This window comes from Aptenodytes forsteri, unplaced genomic scaffold (assembly GCF_000699145.1).
Source record: "Aptenodytes forsteri isolate BGI_AS27 unplaced genomic scaffold, ASM69914v1 Scaffold57, whole genome shotgun sequence".
NCBI lineage: Eukaryota > Metazoa > Chordata > Aves > Sphenisciformes > Spheniscidae > Aptenodytes > Aptenodytes forsteri.
Genome location: NW_008796220.1, coordinates 270,748 through 291,363, shown reverse-complemented (window position 1 = coordinate 291,363; position 20,616 = coordinate 270,748). Strand labels below are relative to the sequence as shown.

At 42.0% G+C, this 20,616-nt stretch overlaps 1 protein-coding gene across 1 annotated transcript in view; it reads left to right on the top strand.

Annotated features, from left to right (window-relative positions):
- PINX1 (PIN2/TERF1 interacting, telomerase inhibitor 1) overlaps positions 1-20,616 on the top strand; it is a 56,785-nt gene that overhangs the window by 510 nt on the left and 35,659 nt on the right. Inside the window, exons 2-6 of the mRNA XM_009288939.2 lie at positions 376-485; positions 2,528-2,620; positions 3,343-3,421; positions 7,064-7,156; positions 9,866-9,942. Of these exons, the coding sequence (XP_009287214.1) occupies positions 376-485; positions 2,528-2,620; positions 3,343-3,421; positions 7,064-7,156; positions 9,866-9,942 (452 nt within the window). The remainder of the gene's footprint in view (positions 1-375; positions 486-2,527; positions 2,621-3,342; positions 3,422-7,063; positions 7,157-9,865; positions 9,943-20,616) is intronic.

Here is a 20,616-nt window from a genome sequence, read left to right as displayed (position 1 = left end):
CCCCCCGTGCACCTGCAGCCCTCCCAGTCAGCAGAGCATGGGAAGCTGAAAAGTCCTTGGCTAGTGTAAGCATTACCCAGCAACAACTAAAACATCGGTGTGTTATCAACATTGTTCTCACGCTAAATCCAAAACACAGCACTGTACCAGCTACTAAGAAGGAAATTAACGCTATCCCTGCCGAAACCAGGACACATTTTCACTGGCGGTTTTTTTGCAGTATAAGATTTAGTAAAATTAAACCCCCAAAATGTATTTAGTCTGGCCTAAGTTCTGGGTTTTTTGCAATGAAGAGCTTTTCTTGAATTGATTAAATACTAAGAACGCTGTGGAAATGTAAACAGAGCCTGTTTGAATTTTTCCTTCCTGCTCTAGCCCGTAGAAGGCAGAAGTGGTCTGTGGATCCACGAAATAGCGCTTGGAGTAAAGATGAATCTAAATTTGGCCAGAAGATGCTGGAAAAGATGGGCTGGTCCAAAGGAAAGGTATGATCTAAAGCAGAGTTGTCTAGCTGACGGGTGGAACACTGCCAGGGGACTCCTGGTCTCAGTGGTTAAAACAGCCATGTTCTTTCTATTTGATTTATTCTCTTAAGCGCACAGAGAATTTGAGCAATGTTAGATTTCTACAGTTTGTTACAAAGGTACTCGCTTGCTTGTGCCTGTCTTGCTTTCCAGTTTTTCTCCCCTCTCTCTGACAAGGTAAGAGCAGGCACATTAAATCAGGTGATGGTTAAAGGCTTTAAGTTGCCTTTATGCCCTCAGTTCTCTTTCTGACTTTTGGTACTGTTTAAAGCAACTCCAGGACCTGCTTTAACCTTTTACCTGTTTTTAAGGTTACTTCTGATCTGTTCCCTGAATGGCCAAAATACAGCGTTAATGTGTGTTGTATTCCTTCTCAGCTCCAGCCTGTACCTGTGGGGTGAGGTGATTGGTTTCTGGCCCTAAGAATAATCTCTAGGTCAGTGCAGACAGCTGCAGACTTCTCAGTTGCCCCTTAAAAGCAGTTTAACTTCCACAAAGGTACCTCAGCAAAGCTGAGATTTGGGCCTGCATGTCAGCGTGTTTAATGAAATGAATGCACACAAACCCCCCACCATATTTATTTAATTCTTCTCCTAGATTTCCTCTCCCAGCCTTTTTTTAAAAGGAATAAAATTAGGATCATTCTCAATTCTGTCAATGCATTAAAACTTAGAAAAATAAGCCTTCTCTTGGATTCCTTAGTGTAGCCTGCTGTTGCCTCAGTTGGCTTACAGTTAGCACATATAAATCTGGCTTCTAACTGCCTCTAATGTCACGAACAAGCAGTGGTATCTGATTCAAAGGCTGCTGAAGTCAAGGAACTGGCATTGGTTTCACTAGGCTTTAGACCAGACTCTCACATACTTCCACCCCCCCATCTTCTTCACAACCATGTTTCCCACTTGAGCTACTGGATCCTTCTTTACAACAGTTATAGCTGTACAAGAAGGATTTATGTCTCCATTCCACTACAAACTTGGACAAATGGAACCTTAGCTTGATCAAATTAATGGGCAAAAGCCCATCTGTGCAGTGAAATTAAGCTGCTTACACTAGTCCTGTTATTAGTTGTATTGGAATTGGGTCATGGCAGGATGTGTAGCCAAGTGTCCTGCTTGCTTCCATGCTTTTTGGTTAGCAGAAGTTTCGAGGTAAATTTTCCACCCCACTGACCAAATAAACTCTACTGGATTTGTAATAGCAACAGCCTCTTTCAAATATGCCTCATTGCTTCAAATATTAGATATGCCCAGGATCTGTCCACAGGGCTTCTCTCCACTGCTCCACCACGTACATGTTTCATATAGCCATATACTTAGCTCATGATTTGTTACTGGTGACGGATTAGGGAAGAAGTGGGTAGATACCAGGAATAAAGTTTTAAACCAAATGCTTTGTCTCCCCCCCCCCACCCCCAGTCGTACAATTAAGAAAGATAATACTGGGCCTAAAGATTGCTTCCCAGATTTGAATGATTATGGTTTTTAGGATAGACAAACCCAACGTTTGTCTGCTCCAGTATCTTCTTCAAATTATGAGTGTGAATGAGACCCCCCAGCTTCCCTCCCGTATAACTTTGTTCTGTGTTGTACATTCTATGTGGCATCTGTCTTCTAGCCATCTCGCAGCTGCCTTCCCAATGACGCAGGTATTTTTTGGTGAGAGGCATGTTCTTTTTATGTAGTATCTTGTTTTAAAATTGTAAACACTTTGGACTTGCCTAGGAATGTCAGGTGGCTTCTTGATTAATCACCCAACTACTTAATGTTGTTGCTATTTTAGTGTTTATAATACTTTGCTGGAGGCTTAAGTAGTAAATTAAAAATACTTAATATCTCATGTGTGCTAATGCCTGTGAATGAATTCAGTTACAGGCAAGAAAATAAATAGTAAGTTGTGGTTTCTTGCTGTATTTCATTGCAAACTGTCTTACAGTACAGAAGCTCTAGTTGCTTAGTCACTGCTGTAAAATCCTTACATTTTTACCCTTAAATCCTCATTAGGGTCTTGGGGCTCAGGAACAAGGAAATACAGAACATATCAAGGTTCAGGTGAAAAACAACATGCTGGGGTTAGGAGCAACCATCAACTACGAGGTGAGCACTAGACCCAGGTAAGGAAATGGCTCCCATTTCAGCTAAGGCACAATCTTTGTAATGGGACGTTAGTGAAATCTGTTGTCACATCTGGTGACAGCATGTACCTATGCGAACGTCTCTGCAGAAACTCTTGACCTGGAGTTCAGTTCTGCTTTGTTGGGCGTTTTAGGAGTAAGAACCTGCTTGGAAAGGTTACAGTGAATTCTGGGAGCAGGCTGTTCAGAGATTTTTTTGCTTCCAGGCAAATCACTGAAATACTTGCTTTCTCCGTGTCTTCTGCCCCGCTTAGCTTTATGCCTTCTGTCCCTCTTCCTGATACAGTCACCTTTCTGACTGGAGTTCAGGTACACAGGCAGAGCAAAATGTGATCCTAAAGTTGCTTGTCTCATAAACAACATCTTAAGTAACTTTGTTGCTGGAAAAAATCACACTAGTATTTCCTGCCTGCTTTTGAAAACGTCTTACGCAGAGCAAACAGCAGCTCAGTATTGTTTAAGGACTTACAAACACAACCCTTATCATTTCTGCACTTTGGAGTGACTGTAGTGAGCTGTTAGCGTTGCCACCTGTGGAGCTTCTGAGGGTCCCTCCCACCAACAAGGATTGAGTATATACAATTAAATTACTCCTTAGAGTGCAGAGTCTTAACATCTGTTTTAGCTAAACTTCTGTTAGTTCTGAAAACTTTTGCCTTGTATTCACGCGGGTGATATTTACAGGACAACTGGATTGCTCATCAGGATGACTTCAACCAGCTTCTGGCTGAACTGAATGATTGCCATGGACAGGGTGGAACAGGTAGGTTCATGCTTTTCTCAGTCAGATGCTGGAAGCTTAGCAAAGTTTCCATTCTTTGTCTTAAAAGGCTAGCTGAGGCCCAATCCTTCGGGCTGCTAATAGTCTCCTTGCTGGGGTTGACAACTCTCCCTTCTCCCCCAAAATCAGTGGGAGCCGAAGGAACGTTGCCATCTATGACCACATCCATGTCTGCCTGGATGTGTAGATCTCAGTGGATTGGTTTTGCTCTCAGTCAGGCCTCTATTAAAGGTTTTTTGTCGGGGAAAGCAAACATAAAATTTTGAACTTGTTTATTTTATCCAGGACCACGACACGGGGGACCTTTTGCTGGGATGTACTACAGCAGCGCTTGTTTCTTTATAAAGCAACCAGAGCCAGTATGAAGGCTCACAACACAATCACTCACCATTGCAATGCGTTTGCCTTCCTTTTACTAATGAACTGTCACACCTGGCTTCCATGCTCTGGTGGTTTCTTAAATACCTACTTTTCCTGTCCTGAGAGAGCTGCTTCGTAGCTTTTGACTCAGAGCTATGCATCTCTGTTTTGAGTGTGGTATAATGTGATTTTTGTAGCCCTGATGTAGAGCACACAGTGGGGAAACTACACAACTTTCCCAAAAGGGCTATTTATAAAGTTTTTGAATTTTGAAAAGCTTTGTACACTTTGACCTTGGTTTGTAAAAATGAAGTTATGCAAAACTGGTGGGTGTGAGCCTACAGAAAGAAATGTACACATCAGATGGTTTATCATCTCTCCTTTAGTTAGGCTCAAGTTTAAACTCTGATCATATATCTAAACAGTTCTCTGTGGAGTGTTGTTAAACCAAAGGCTTCTGCTTGGACACAGCAGTCTGTCCACGTGCTGCTAGTGGCAGAATTGCCAGCTTAGTGAATTTAGCAACTGTTCATTCATTCATTCTTAACATTTGAGCGCAGAAGGTTTTCTAGGAGAGGAGAGGTAGAAAGAGGAGGAAAATCAGTTAGCAAGAAGGATCAAATTTGGTTTCTAATCTTAGAGAACTAGGATTATAATTCTGAACCTGATGCAGTTGTTTTAATTCCTGTGTAAGTTATCCTTGTGCATTGGAGCCTTAATCATGGTTTGAGGCCACACAGTGCTAGGTGCTGTAGTTAAAGTCCTCAAGAGGTAGAACAGCATATCGTAGGGAAATTCCAAAAGTTCCTTTCTACTTCTATAACTAAACCCTACCCAAGTTCCAACTTGAGCCATAGGAAGATCAGTTAGGTGTAACTGGTGGGAAACCTGCGAGCTGATGAGCAGAGAGCTGAAATGACTTGCCCAAGGATACAGTGAGTCAGCACAGAGGCAGGTTCATTGAGCAAGGCTGTCGTGTTCCTAAATCTGTGCAGTATTCCCTGGGTCATCTGTACATATGCAGAGTGGCCCCTGAAAACCATATTTCTCCCTGTTTTACTCAGTTATTTCTCCTTGATCTTTTTAGGAGCTGGGACAAGAGTTCTCAATCACTGGGGACAAATTTGGGTGCACGTTGAAAATGCCCGGTCAGAATCGTGTTTGGTGATTTGCAGACTGCAAGCATTGCTCTGAAACTTGTTTTTTTGGCAATTGTTTAAACTGGCAAAACTCATGCAGATAACTCTGCCTGCAGCTGTGCTACAGGATCAAATGTTACATTATTGGCCATCATCCAGTTTCAAATTGCATTAAAAGTCAGCTGAAAAACTTCATTGTTCTTAAATAACTGGTGTAGTTGCCAGAGTTGGATTGCAATTAGAGATCGGGAAGGAAGGGCTCTGTGGTGGTTAGTATGCCAACATTCAAATACCCTTGATGTACATAGTTTTAGCTTTCTTTTCTTTTTTCTAGCTGAGCACCTAGTGAGGAGTTCTGATTCCTGGCTCTTTTGCTGGGATAGGAAGTGATGATGACTGTGTCCCTTTCCCATTTGTAAAATGGGGCAAAACCACACTGGCCGTGTCTATAAGGCCCTTTGGAATATTCATCTGTATCAGATTTGCTATAGAAATGACACGTGGCTTTATCGCTATGACTAAATTGCTTTAAAAAGCACATTAATATTCCTGCAGTGCTTCCTCGGTTTGACAGAGGACTTACCAGTCATTGGAAGACACAGGGATGTACCTACATGTCCATTGCAAGTGCCAGCACGTTTCAGTAGTGAAATTCCTCCTTGAAAGCACAAGGCGGTGCTGCTGCCCCTTTCGCTGTAAGAATGAAGTGGAGGAGGAAGCCCTGTGGAAATCCTTCGCTGTGTGATGTTCCCTTCGGTACAAGTGGATCAGAGAGCAGACTCAATGTGCCTCGTCTCTGGTTGGGATATTTTAGTTGTGATGCTTACTTTCCCCATAGACCCTTTTGATTGAGGATTTTCAAGTTGACTGCAAACTCTGTCTAAAACTGGGTTTGCTAGTCCTTTCACTTCTCATTAGGGCTTCGTGTGTAAATGGAAGAGTAGATCTCAGACTGCCTTCTGGTAGTCAGCTCTCCCACTGCAGGCTGCAGATTTCATTCTTAGGTCAATGACTATCATCAGGCGTCACTACCTATCAAACAGTGAAGTGCTGTAATTCCAACGTCAGAAAAGCTTGGTCTGCAGAGCTTTCAGGGGTGGGATCGTATGAAAAAGGTGACTCACCTTGGCCCTCAGGGTATGGGTTGATTTCTCTACACATCCCAGTTGCCACCGGGAGGAAAAAAACCATCTCATCAGAGTAGCCTTTTCTAGAGTTACAGAGCAGAGAATCCTGTGGTGCCTATTTCTTTTCAGGACAGGACTAATAAAGTAGTTATTAATCAGACAGCAGGTTACCTCCTTCTGAGAATTTCTTGTAAATTAACAGGCTCTGTGGATGCAAAGAGTATGTCTGTACCAGTAAAATAACCTGCCACAGCACAGGAACTTGATATCTCTGCTGTTAAATAGTTAGACTAATCCTTCACAAGGTTTTGACCTGCACAAGCTAATGTTCTCCCAAACAACTCCTGAGTGAATTTGGGACTTAGCCAACCCCAGAGACCATTCCCAGCGGACAGTTTAGATGCAGCCCCTCTTCTGGAAGCTAGGAAAACTAAATAGTATGGATGTGGCAATTTGTTCTAGCTGGCCTCAGGGACAGAAAAGTTCTGCCACTGTTTAATTTCCTTACACGGATGTATTAGACTATGTCCAGATAGAGGCACTTTGTGTAGTTTTAGAAGTGGTAAGCCTGTCTGTGTGATTCCCCCCCCCCTCCTGCTTTTTCTTTCTACCCAGTCAGGTTCAGTATTTTATTTTGTACTATTTCTTACAGCTTTCTCAGACTCTGGCACTGGAGGTATTTTGTAACAAACAGCACAATAAACCCTGACCTATTATTCTTTTCTTACCGTAGAAATGGTGTTAAATTAGACTTTGCCTTTGACCTGGAGTACCTGTATCTGCCTTTTCAAATTACATTAGATTGGAAATGGGAAAGGAAGGGGATGTGGCAAAAAAAGTCAAGCAGTAACATGTCTCGGACAAAACTTCCTTCAGTAATATATTGTGATATGTTGTAGAGACTTGGTTTTGAGAGAGAAAGTTAAATACACTGATGTTTGAATTTGGTGGTTAAAGTGCCTCTAATAGGGTTGGAACCTGTTTGGTGGTTTTTTTAGAGCCCGCAGTGAATAATCAGAAGAAGACATTCAGTCTCGAAGAAAAATCCAAATCTTCCAAGAAACGTGTCCATTATATGAAGTTTGCAAAAGGTAAGAGGAGTTTTGTTGTTTCACAAGCTCTAGCCAAGATTAGGAAAAACCACATGTGTCAAGGTGATCTGTTGCCCTCTGGGGTCTAAATTTGGCAAGTAAAATCTTGGTTTAGAAATACCCCCTGCAGGAACTTACTTAAAGCTATAGTACGCTGTTCCTCTTTATTTTGGACAATTTTGAATGGCTTTAGGCTGATATTGTTGAATAAAACAATTTCTGTCTGAAGGAACCATCAACTAAATAAAGGAACAATGAATATTCTGAGTGATCTGTGCGCGGGCAGGGGATGGGAGGGGGAGGCAAAAGTGCTAACAGAGTTACTTGGGCATCTGCACCGTACTATCCTCTGCAATCTCCAATAACCCCTGCTAAGAGATCACGTGGATAATATCAGTGATCAGATTAAACCTGAATGCAGGAAGAGGAAAGCCCTCTTACATCTATCAGACGCTTTATTGGATAAATTAGGACAGCGGTTGGTGGCCACAAAAACTATATCAAGAACTCATGGAGTTTAGTAATTCCTTTCTTTCTTAGAGTGATGACATTATTTCAGCCCTCCCTGGTTTTGGCTCTTGACCATTGTTTGATCCCTTGCTCTATTTCTGTTGGTTGGGTTCCCCTTTCACACACGCACGTGCGCACGGTGTGTCTGTGTATGTGTTTCAGTGTATGGATGGGATCGGTTTCCACAAATGGCTAATTTATGGTGCTTAAAGCTCTGTGTAATGTTTTCTGATGACAAGTGCCTCTGCTAAAACAGAAGTAATTGACGTCTGCATAGAAGCCAAATTCTGATATTGGGGTTCGGGTTTTTTGATTAAATAATTCAGCCTAGAAGTCAAATGTGTTAACGTGACCCTGCCACTTTACGACATTAAACAATTAAATTGGTTCAGGGCTTGCAAGCACAGAGGCCATGGCCTGTTTGAGGTAGTAGCAAAGAGGGTTTATTTTGATTTGGATTTAACCTTTTACTAAATATAGAGAAAAAAGAAGTGTCTTTTGAGCATGTAAAATATGGAGCAAGGCTTTCATATTAACAATACCCCTTATTTGTTTGGCTGCAGTGTTTCTATAAGGTAGGCCCCTGTTTGATTGTACCCTCTGTGGTCTAAAACAGGGAAATTGTCCTTTTTCAGGGAAAGAGGAAAAGTTATTTGAGAAAGGCTAATGTTGTTGTAGCCCTTGTTGTTCAAGTCCAATCCTGCTTCCTTTTAGACTAAACAAGACGAGCTCACACAAAAGCGGGAGAAGGGAGCAGCAACGATAGAAAATGCAGCTTCCGTTTCTGGTGCTATTTTGTAGCCTCGCTGCTGGAGGAACACGGGCACCACACTTGGATCTGGGAAATACACAGCAATAAGAGATTAAGACAGTGATTTCAGTTGCTTTTCTAGTAGCTGTTCCACTGTGATACTGCAAAAGATTTGAACTGTCAGCTAAGTTAGTTTTCTATTAGAGAATGCAAAAAGAGAGGGGATACATTTAGGCAGGGGGGGAAGGCATGGAAAGAAAGTGTAGAGTGAGAGGAGGAGCAGCAGAAATTTAAGTCTCATGTTCCAAGCCTTGGCCAAGATAAAGCTGAAAACAGCCACCGGTCTCATCCGGCTTGCTTGGGAAAGGACATCTAGAGGCTGCGCAGTGAGACACCAGAAAGTTGGGTAACACTTTCTCCTCTAGGTTGATGTGTCTGCTTACCCTCTGTGGGCAGTTAAGGATCCTGAGAAGAAGAAACAGGTGGAATAGTCAGATTTTTTTTTTTTTTTTTTTTTGTCCATTACAAGTGCTTAGTTTCATTTTGAGGTCAGTGATTTTGGAATCAGACAGTCAAGTGGAATAAGACCCCAGCAGACTCCTAAGAAGTTGGCCTATCTGGACTAATTTTGTTTCTTTAACTTTTGCTGCCTTATTTTTTAAAGAATTTTCTGAGGCAAGCCGTGGACAACTCAATATAAAGGCTTCTGCACGGTGCAATCGGCTGAACTTTTGCCGGTATCTCAGAATATCACATCACACCCTTTTTCTTCCCCCTCCCTGCTCCATGTCTGATACTCAGGTAGCCACACAACAGTCAGATGGGAATAATGGTCCTACTGGAACTCAGAGAAATCTTTGCTTCACCCTTGAAATTGTTTTAAATTGGAATAATCCAGTGTGCTGCAGAGATGGAGGTTTTGCTTTTCAGAAGCTATTTTGTGAATCAAAGAAAAGCCCCCACTGAATAAAGATGGATTTTTATTTTTTTTTACTGGAGGAGCTATAACTCCCTAACGCTGTCAGAGATAGGGAATTCTCATGAGAATCCCGAGATGTGCAGTTTCTCCTTGAACTTTTCTTGTGTGTAGGAGGTTACAGCTCTTCTTTCCCTTTAGCGTAGTGCAGGCTGCTTCCCTCATCTTGCTGTGACAACTGCAGTGTCAGGTGGGGGAAAACAAGCTGCTGTTATATGTTTCCCTGTGGGCATACACCAGCAGGCTGCGGTTGTCTCCTCACCAGCCTTTCCCCCTACACACTCACATCTCCTACCGTATGTGGGAGCCATGGTCAGCCTTCATTTAGTGTCTTTAACGTTCTCCTCCTGATTTTTTTTCACCTCCAACACTTTCCCTACCTCCGTGGGTCACAGTTTGTGTTATCAAAATGTACCTGTCATCACCAGATGTGAAGATTGTGGCGTTTTTTTCCTCCCTTTACCCCTTTCAGGTAAGGATCTCTCTTCGCGCAGTGAAGATGATCTGTCCTGCATATTTGGGAAGCGACAGAAGAGTATGAAGACACAGGTAAACAAGAGGCTTCACCTTTCTCTTGTTTCCTTGCGTATTTTCCCTTGTAACAAAACCATATTGAAATGTCTTTCTGCTAATGAGATTACCACGTGCCCATCAAAAAGCAAGGGGTCTTCTGCCCGTGAAATTGCTGTTGTTTCTCTGTGAAGGCTGCAGGCGGGTGGCTGTGCACTGAACCGTGAGGAAATAAGAGTGAATTTAATACATATTTTTGTGAATTATTGTGATGTAACTTCTTTGGAGTTAGGAAACTTCAGTATTTTAATTTTACACTTGTTAGGCAATACACATCGCAAAGTAGATAAATTTTGCTTGATCTGAAAGATCCATAAATATCCAAAATAAAATTTGACATTCAGTAGCAACCGGCCAATCTCAGCAAACTGCCCCTGTCTTCACAAGAATTGGGAAAGGCTGAGCAGCTGCAAAGTCTTGATCGTCTTTGAACAAAGGATTCAAAGATGGCTTGAACACTGATAAATACTTAATGAGAAGACTTTTCCCCAACTTTGTGTAATGAGATCAAGGTTTGTATGAGCATTATTTTATTTAATTTATGTATTCACTAGCATTTTGCACTTGCAGAGAATAGGCCTGCTGTATCAGTATATAAAATAACAGACGTACACTGCGACGTGACTAATGTATCCAGAAAAATTCTTTGGAAAAGATAACATCTGGAAAAGCACAAGTGAATACGTAGCAAGAATTGCCCTGTCGGTTCAGAGGTCTCTGAAGTCTCTTGAAGTTAGAGGGAAAGACGGGGCCTGAAATGGAATGGAAATCTCTGAAATACCCTGTATGTGTTTGACACTTTGGTCGTTGTGCAGTACTCTTGAAAATTGCTCTGTAACTTCACTGTAGGCCACTGTGAACTTTGGGAGGAGAGGAATAGGGGGAAGAATGTGCTAACAGAGATCCTAGGTGGTAGTGAAAGTAATACAAGGTTTGTAGCTGTGTAAATGCTAGGCGGAATGACAAGGGAGCTTGTGAAGAACAAATAGCGATCCACTGGGGATTCTTCACTGGGGATTCTCTTACTATAAAATAAAGAATACTTCAGTGGGCTGTCTTGAATTGAACAGTTTGAAGGATTTGGTCTTGCCATTATGTCATACAGTGTTATAATTTCAGTGAATCTGCTGTGGGTTTTAAAGTTATTGGTAGGACAGAGAAAAATGTCAAGTCTGTTTTCTGAGTACTGTTCTCTAAACTACAAAAATACAGTTACAGTTAATTAAACTGGGAGGTTAGAACAAATTTAAACAAATTAAGAACCGCCCTGTCTTGTCTGCCACTGTGAAAAACACTATGAACCTTTGTTACGAGTCACATGGTTTGGCTTGAAAGGTAGGAGCTTGGGAGGAGGCCATCAGCCACAACAGAACCCATCTTAACTTACTGCTGTCTTGAAATAAGCATTTGGGGACTTCAAGTCCGTGAGAGCTGTTAGAGGTCTCAGATGCTGTAGGTAAGCTTGCACCATCGGAGCCCCCTTGATTAACACTTCTGATCACCTAAATATGCCATGGATCTACTTCTTAGCTCCCTTGCTGTCAGATCAACATGAAGCAAGACAAACTGTGATTTAATGCAAATCGACAGTGCTGTGGTTAAGGGAGTAGATTTTGCCCACGCAAGAGTTGTCCCAAATAGTTGGTCTTGTTTTCTCTGTGTATCCTGCATCTTTTGAAACTAAGTGGAAAGTGCTGTTGCTGCTTCTGGGGCTTAATCCTGCAGAGCATTTGTTCTTTTATTGGTAGACACTGCGGATCGTGTGCATTTATGGCTGCTTGTGAAGTGTATATGAGTTTGTGCATGCTTTTGCTAATTCCTTGACCAGTGCAGTGGTTGGCTGATGGCTACTGTGCAGATTTCCTTTTTCCCCTCACCGAACACTGAGCTAATGGGTTAAGGTTCTGGCAAAAAGTCACAGACTGTTCCTTGTTAAGCACCCAGATTTCCACATGCAAATACAGGCAGGAGGTAATGTAATTTTGAGCTGCATTGTCGTCTTCTGGCTACTGTCTGCTGCTAAGCAGCCACAGGGAGAGAAAGCCAGAGGCAGCACAATTGCTTCCCCCCCCGCCCCCCTTTTCTTCATGGATCAGAGATCTGTGGAGTTTGCACAGAACAAAAATGCATTGCTCAGGCCCTCCAGCTCTGAGCAATTTCATTTCATTGCACCCATGAACTCTCATGATCCCTTTCCATCATGTTCCAGAGCCTGGTCCTTAAGGTGGCATAAATGGAACTGCCCCGTGGAGATTTGCAGTACTGTTCTCTGTGTGTGTTTGCATTCTGTTTTGAAATCCCTAGGCTCTGGGCATTTCCATGATGTGGCAGAGCGCGCACTACAGGAGCAGGAAAGTGCTGTCATTCTCCTGGAAGTGAGTTGTTCATATCTGTTCCTGTGTAGAGATAATGTAGGAAGAGTCCTGGTGTCCATCAGAGCCCTGGGGTATGCCTTCAGGCTGTGGTAGGCTGCAGTCCCTTTTAATTGCAGCTCCTGCAACCGTTAGTAACAGTTGTATGCTGTTGTCCCTGTTCACAGTAGATGAGGACAGCTTCCATGTTTACATAGGTGCCAGAACTGCTGCTATCAATTAATCTGATTGCAGGTTCCCAGCTGTAGTTGCAACTGAGATGATACGAGGAAGTCCTGTAATGTATTGATCCTGTAGCTTGAAGTCCTATCTTAAAGGCTCTTTCCGAGGTATTGGATTCCTCCTCTTTTTTCAGAGGTGCAGCTTGAGAAGCATTCAGTACAAACTTGATTTGGATTGAATGACCTGTCCTCAGCTCACAGTAGAGTTGTCATCTTTTGACAAAGATATTCAGCATAATTCTGTTTCCCACGTTTCTAGTTGTTTCGGTCCAGGATCAGAACCATCTTGGGTATAACTTCATGGAAAGATGCAGGAACTGCTTTTCATAGAATCACCGAATTGCTGAGATCGGAGGAGACCTCTGGAGGTCTCCAGATCGACTGCCCTGCTCAAAGCAAGTTGCTCAGGACCTTGTCCAACTGAGTTTTGACTGTCTCCCTCCCTTAAAGCCTCCAGTTTAAGCCTGTGACGAAATTCAGTGGATGGATGAAAGAGGTCACTTAAGGAGCAGAAGATGGGAACATTTTGGAATAACAGAACGCATATGCTGTAAAAGGACTCAGTTGGGTGATCATTTGCAGTTCTGTAGGCATCAGAGACATGGTGGAAGTTATGGAAACGTTTAAGGATGATTATGCCATTGATGGCATTATGGCCAGGTTTTTCATCTGAGTTGCGATGGCATTATGGCCAGGTTTTTCATCTGAGCAAGTTGCAGAGCTTCTCTTATTCCCAAGAGCTGTTGTACCCACGGCCTTTGAGCTTTTCTATTTCTACAGATGGCCTAACGTGCAGTAGATGCTGGCAGTGGTATTACATTGATGCTTATCGGCACTGTCGTACTAGGTCTGGCTGGTTGGTTGATGTTATACCAAACTGTTCTTAAAGATTAGGAAAAGGGTGGAAAAAAGCAAAACCCAGGAAACTCCATCTGTGCTTATGGTCGAATGGAAGCTAGTGGAAGGGCTCAAGGCTAAGTGACATGGTCTCTGGACCAGCAAGATAATCCTGGCTCTTCTGAAGCGCTTGTCAAAAACACATCACCTCTGAACTGCTGCTGTGATAAATGGTGTCTCGAGAAATCAGATGTGTCACAGAGACACTGTTCCAATTAGTCGTGTTCAGTCTTTTCTAGTATAGTCGTTAGCAATCATTTTATGATCTTGACCTGTGAAGTAGTCTTTGGCAGAAGATGTTTTGCGCTAGCTTAGTCTGAGCTGTCTTAACTCTAGAGCTGATCTCAGACTCACTTTTTAACTGTCTCGGTAGCCTAGGACTGATCTGGCTAATGGCTCTTTTGTCTTGTTTCACACTGACACTACTGCAGTAAGTGGGGATGTTGAAATTTGGATTATCTACCTTATCAAAGGAAGAGGGAGTTGGCTAGAGGATTGTAAAGATTGCAAAAGAGTGGAATGGCAAAGGATATGGAAGGAAATGCTGTTTGCCCCTAAGGGTCGAAAGGAGTTTCTCTAGAAGTAATAAGACCGAGATACTAGTTTAAGCTATTGTTTTGATGGTTCTGAGGTATGCATTACTAATCATAGGCACTTGCAACCTTTAGTTCTCCTCAATGTTAAACATAACTTTTTTTTTTTATATTATTTTTGATAAATCATGTGTCCAACTAAAACCTCCTTAATAAACTACACAGGGACTTTTGTTTAAAAAAAATTACAAGTCAAAAAAATGGGGGGAAGAAAACAATGGCTGGGCTTCAGAGTGGACCTAAATTGAAAACGTCTGCAGTTTTTCCCAGGGAGAGTAAGTGATCGAAAATATTGAATTGTAATTATGATGCTCTCTGGAGACCTGTAGTGAGGACCTGTTTTGCAGGGTAAGATCTGCCAGACTTTTTTTGCCCCTACTTTCCCTCTGATTTTCTCACTTGCTTAGGAACACTGGGAGCTGGGGAGACAGAAAAACAAATTCCATTAGTTCCTATCTGGTTGAACTTCCTGGAACCCTCACTATTTTTTTTGCTTCTCAGAATTTCCTTCCTCCATCCAGCTGTGTTTCCTGATGAAGCCTTATCACTGGAGAAAATGCTCCTGAGTGAGACTGAGGATTTGGGAATGAGTTACAGACAGGCCCAACTTGGTTGCTGAACAACATGATTCTGGCACTGATTTCGCTTTGGGGGCTGGGGGAGTAGTTCTGATTTGCTGGCGCATTTGTAATAACTGTTTGAGATGCAGAGAAAACTGAATGTTTTGCGTCCATCTCACTTCCATGTCTCAGGCCATTCGATGAGTAATCTGCTTCCTCCAAATTTTTGTAACTTGGATGTAAACCTGCATAAGTTCCCTTAAACCACCTAATCCAAGTAGCCCGAAAGTCTCGAGTTTGTGGTGATTTCTTCCGTGTTAGTCATTAGAAATGTAACTATCCACCCTGTTGCTTTTTCACTTTTTTTTTTTTTTTAAAAAATCAGGAAATTGTCTTCTGACACATTTTGCAGAACTTCCTCAACTGACTTACATTTCCCAGCACTTATCAGAAAAGCATGTTGGCTAATCTTAAGGGACATAACTGAAAATCCATTAAAGTCTGGCTCTGCCATGGGCTCACTGAAGCTATGGGTAAACTGATGTAATTCCCTTCACCTCAACTTTCTCTCTGCAAAATACCAACCATGATACTGGTGTTTGTGGATTTCACAATTGTGACTTTTAGGCAAGTCGTAAGTTTAGTCTGGGTTTTTTTTACCTGTGACAAAAGTCTCTGTTGCAGAGGTAGCGTATAAATTAATTTGCTGTTCCTTTTTTTTTTCAGCACTGTCGGGGAACAAAAAACTGCAGAAGAGAAAAATTAGTTAAAAATTAACTTGGGTTTTTCACCGTTCTGCTTTGCAGACTGCAGCTAGCATGAGGTATTTGGGACTGAGAAGCAGAACAGAAAAAGGACATCAAAAACCTGGAGAGAGTCCAAAAGGATTTAGTAAAATGGGCGACAGGGTTAGAGGGCATGTCCTAGAAGGAGAGAGTGGAGGAACTGGATACGCTCATCTCAGAAAAGAGGCAGAAAAAGATGACCTCTCTGCCTATAAATACCTGGGGGTCGGGGGGAGGGAGGAACAGAGGAAGGGAAGGGATAGTAATCAGGGTAGGCAAAAGCCAAGAATGGTACTGGGGGTGAGAACTTCAATTAGAAAAAGGAAGACACAAGCTTACTCTTCAGCAGGCTTCCTTGCAGTGATGTCAGCAGGGCAGTGGAAGAGTCTCCTAAGGGAAATCCCAGCTCCTTAGAAGTGACGCCAGGAAAAAAAAAAAAAAAAGAATTTAACACTTTTAGACCTGTTGGAATGGGCAAAGATGAATTGGTTTAAGTGAAACATCTCCCAACAAGTCATTCTGTGAGCGGCTCCCGTACTGAAGCTTGGTTTCCTGTGGTTGTGTTGTGCTTGGATTCTGTGTGACTAAAGGAGATGAGCTCATGCTGAATTCCCTGTCCGTGTGCATGCTGATCTGTTGGCCTTCTCTGTCCAGCTGCCTGTTTTCATCAAATACTTTAGAGTCTTAATATCTTTGAAATCTCTAAGCTTCTGTTAGGTTGGATTAAAAAGTTGCTGGAGAGAAAGGAGTGCCTGATGTACACAAAGTCTGGACAGAATGACTGTGGAAACTTTGCTTCCTTAAGAAATCAGAGTAAAACTGTAATTGCTGTCGGTGTGTTCTGGAGGAAGACAGTAGGAAAACACTGAGATAGTGCCTTTAACATATTTCCTTCTTTTTTTATTGTACATTTATTGTCAGAGAGAATAATTGCATTTTTAGAGGCACTGAGTAGCTTGTGCCTAGGTATTATAATTATTCCCAGGCTACAGAGTTTGTCAGATTTGGGGTTAAAATTTAGAACTGCACAGTGCTTATTCCTATATATCACTTGGCCATTTCAGCACCGACGTATGTAATGTGTTGTGTGTCGTTGGGAAGAGTGAATGTTAACGTTTTACTAAGAATCGAGGCAAATGAAAGCATAGGTAACGAAAGGTGGGATTTAATGCCACCCGACTTCATTGGTAGAAGATCTAGGCATCTTCTCCAGACTCCCTTCACAGTGATGAGGCACAAGTGCCCAAACAGATGCATTCGCTGTCTCCAAAGACGGTAAAGATGTATGAAGCCGAACTCTTCCTAGAGAGATGTGCCTCTTTCCTCATGGATCACAGGGGACATCTAACAGTGAGGTGCATCCTATTCAGTTATATTCTGAATATATTCTGTTTCAGTGCAAAAGCTGACTATGTTCTTGTAAGCATGTGATGACTGCTCAACGCTCTTGACCTATTCAGTTCTTGTGAAGGATGCATTTTTTTTTAAATTTTTTTCAATGTTGGTTAGTGGGAAGAGGCTGGTGACCTAGTGGCAGAGTCTGCAGGACAATATAATGGTGTTTTTATGCATTTGGTATCCCCAGGAACCTGCTTCTGATTAGAAAGGTTTCTGTCAGCCTCTAGTTCACTGCTACTTTGACCAGCATGGCTTACTCACTACAGATTTTTAGACTCGTGATCTAAGAAATTGTAACACTCAGCTTGCAGTGGCTTAGTTCTTGACTTCGATGGCAGCTCGCTGTGTTCTGCAGCATCAGTATTAGAGGATGTCATTAGGTTTGTGTGCTCACCTGTTTTGTTTTTTCTTTCTGACCCTTTGAATTAAATATATTAAAATTACCATTAGCAAGGGCTTTTTACTACTTCTGCAATACTGCACTTACTTCTTTGGCCTCTCCAGTTTTGCTCTGCCGCATACCATGGACTCTTAACAGCCAGAGAGATCATTTCCTGAAAAAAAACACCCTCAAAAACAGATTCTGGCAGCAGTTAGCAGTACAAGGCTTTTGCCCATGCTTGAGGGGTAACCAGGACAGGTTGGTGACACAAACTCACAAGGAGGACAGCATGACAATATAGCTGAAGGGCTAAATGCATCTTCAGTGTACACGAGAGGTACAGGTAGAGAAAATCTTCTGGCAGCACGGACTAGCATGAAGTGGATCTAAAACCCTGTTGCTCTGAGCTGGTAACTTGTAACACTGTATATAGCAAGTCAGAAAAACAATGAATTAGGCTCAAGGTGTTAATTTGGGCCATATTTTTAATACTTCTCCATGCAGATAAGATTGTGCCAGGAGCACAGGTAAAAATCACTTTACCCAGCATGATGCCCTAGTAGTGCTTTTGATAAAAGAAGGAAGAGCAAAGTATTGATGTTTTGTTGCCTATTCTATAAGCACCTTGTTAATCAACTGAGGATAAATTGTTACTGTTGAGATATCAGCAGAGAGAGGGAGAGGAAGAGACACCTCCTGATCTGGAAGAAATGGTGCTTTTTCTTCTCTCTTCACTGGAGAAGAGTCTTGCCTCTAGCATTAGTTCCTTCTGGGGGGGTGGTGTTAGGAACAGAAACAAAACTGGGGGGAGCTTTTTTGATTTATCTTCTCTCCTTCCCTTTTGGTCACTTCGATAGCTTAAAGAGCCGAGTTGGCTTTAATGTGTTACCATTAGAGACCATGCATTAGCTGGAATAAACCATCATGCCTCACAGTGAAAAATATCCCTTGATTGGCTAATTAATCAGTCAAAGGGGAATGACATGGCCCTCTGCTTGAGGGACTCTGCTGCACAGGTAAACAGGTCATTGATAAATGGTTTACCCACAAATTCATATATCAAGAAAACTTAGTCATTTTTTAACTACCCTTTGTGTGAAAGCTGCACTACATTTTTGGAGGTGTATTTTTGCTGCCCTTGCTTTTTGCATTGTGGGAGTTTTCAAGAGGAAAAGCCCAAAGAGAACTTTGTTACCATCGTAGTTCTTCTGTTTTCTGAATTGCAAAAAAAACCCTCAAGGGTTTTTTCCCCCCCCAAAGGTGGTGGTGGTGGGGAATTCGTTGTCATGGCTTTGTATTGAGATTGAGTGGGTCTCTAATCAGAACGACTCATAGCTTTTTGTCATTTAAATATACTGAGACTGTTCAGTGGGTCGTATCCAGTCCTCAGGCACTGCGTGAACAAAGCTGACATCCATAAATGGGTCTAATGAAATAACTGGGGAAAATATATGAAGTAAGATGCAGGTCTGTGTTGGTAGAAGACTTCATCGTACCCGATTCAGTTAGTACTGGCTTTTGGCATCTGTATGCTGAATTTTGTCATCTGTATGCTGTATAACACCTTATCCTGAAAGGGTGGTTCCCCAGTGGGATTCTTCACTGAGAGTTTTTAAAAAAAAAAAAAAACAAACCCAAAAAAACCCCAAGGGAGGGGGGAAATCCAGCTTTAAATGAAATTGCATAAAAATGTGATCCGGAACCACTCTTATACGTGGGGTGTATGAATAGGGTTAAAGCAATGTAACCATATAAGGAACCATAAAACAATGATGTTTGGCATAGCTGCTTAAAATGGGTGCACTGGGTGCACAAAACAAATCCCAATTGTGGTTTTTTTCTGTTTTTTCTTTTTTTTTTTTAACTGTGTGTATTCTGTGAGAAGGTAACATGCCAGTACCTAAGAATACGGGCTCGGGTACTAGATGACGACGTTAACCTTATTTTTGTCATGTGTAATCCTTTCCTCCCAAACAGCCCTTGTCATGGGCCTGCACTTTTATAGGACGGCTTTGTTTTGTTTTTCCTTTTAAAAATATTTGTCTGATCAAAGAGCTTTCTTAAAAAAAAAAAAAAAAATTTCCACTGCAGTAGTTCAAAACAAGGAAAAGTACATTTTTGATCCTATCATAACAGGATTTGTATATGGAAGTGTGAACTAAGCAGGTGGCTTCCTGTTGATTTTAAAGCCAGGTGGGCAAGTTCTTGACAACGAATTGCTCTCGCAGGCTGCTACCTGCCATGCTTTTCCTGGTGTCCTTGTGCAAGAGTATGCTGCATGCTCTTTCTTTCTGCTGGTGTAGCACAGAGCCAAGATGATGGTCCTTTGCACAAAGGAGCTTATTCCTCTGTGTGCGAGGAGTAGGGGTAGTGGGAGATGGCATTTGGGATTGGTATCTTGTGGGAATAATACTGCTGTGGGAATGCGAGGGAAATAGCGGCATGTGTTCTCTCGCAGAAATCGGGGAACAGAATACATTTTATTACCCTCTAAGAAGGCTGCTGGATCCACTCAAATAGCCTGCAGAAGGATTGGATGTTCATAGCACAGTCTTATTTTTGCTGACCTTTTAGTTACTGAAGGGTGTCTAACCTTTCTCCAAGGGTGTCTTCTGATTTTGGCTCATCAAACTGATTATGAAACTGCTAGTTGGTTCAGGTGGGTTAAGCAAACCAGAAGTTGGAGCAAAATAAATGCTTTAGCCTGAGAAAGTGCTTAAAATCAAAGAAACAAGCTTTTCCGCTTTCAATCCAGTATTTCGACTTCTCTACTGAATTGTTCTTTCTTCAGCTCTGAGCATTTGCTTTTTTTCCTCTCCAGTCAGGAGAAGTATCTAGTGCTGGAGTGTGACTTAATGGTAAACTTCCTCATCAGGGTAACCTTGAGGGTGTATGAGGTACTCCCTCTTCTCTCTGACCTCACTTCAGCTGCCTGACATGTTTGAAAAGTTTGGCCATTTGAAGTTAATTTGGGTTCACTTGAGTTTTCTTAAAGTAATAAGACAAGGTCAAGAAATCCATTGTCTTGAGTTTTTCCCTACATCTACAGCCTCACTCTGCAAACTATCATCAATCTCAGCGTGTTTCCTTTGAATAATTGTGGTGTTGCCATATATATATAGGCAAATGTGACCTGCTGACTAATGTCACTAATTTGACCGTCTGCTAATAACTGCATGTATCCCTCCATTAAGAAAAGAGGAAGATTATGATGGAGGAAATGATCATGCAGTGGGATAGTAGGTATCTTCCATGCTCTGTTTGCATTGGCATCATCTTTAAAATGATACGTCAGTTGCCAGTATCTTGATGATGATGGCTTGTTGTTCTCCATAGAATCATAGAATCATAGAATCATTGAGGTTGGAAAGGACCCATGCTCTGTTTGCATTGGCATCATCTTTAAAATGATACGTCAGTTGCCAGTATCTTGATGATGATGGCT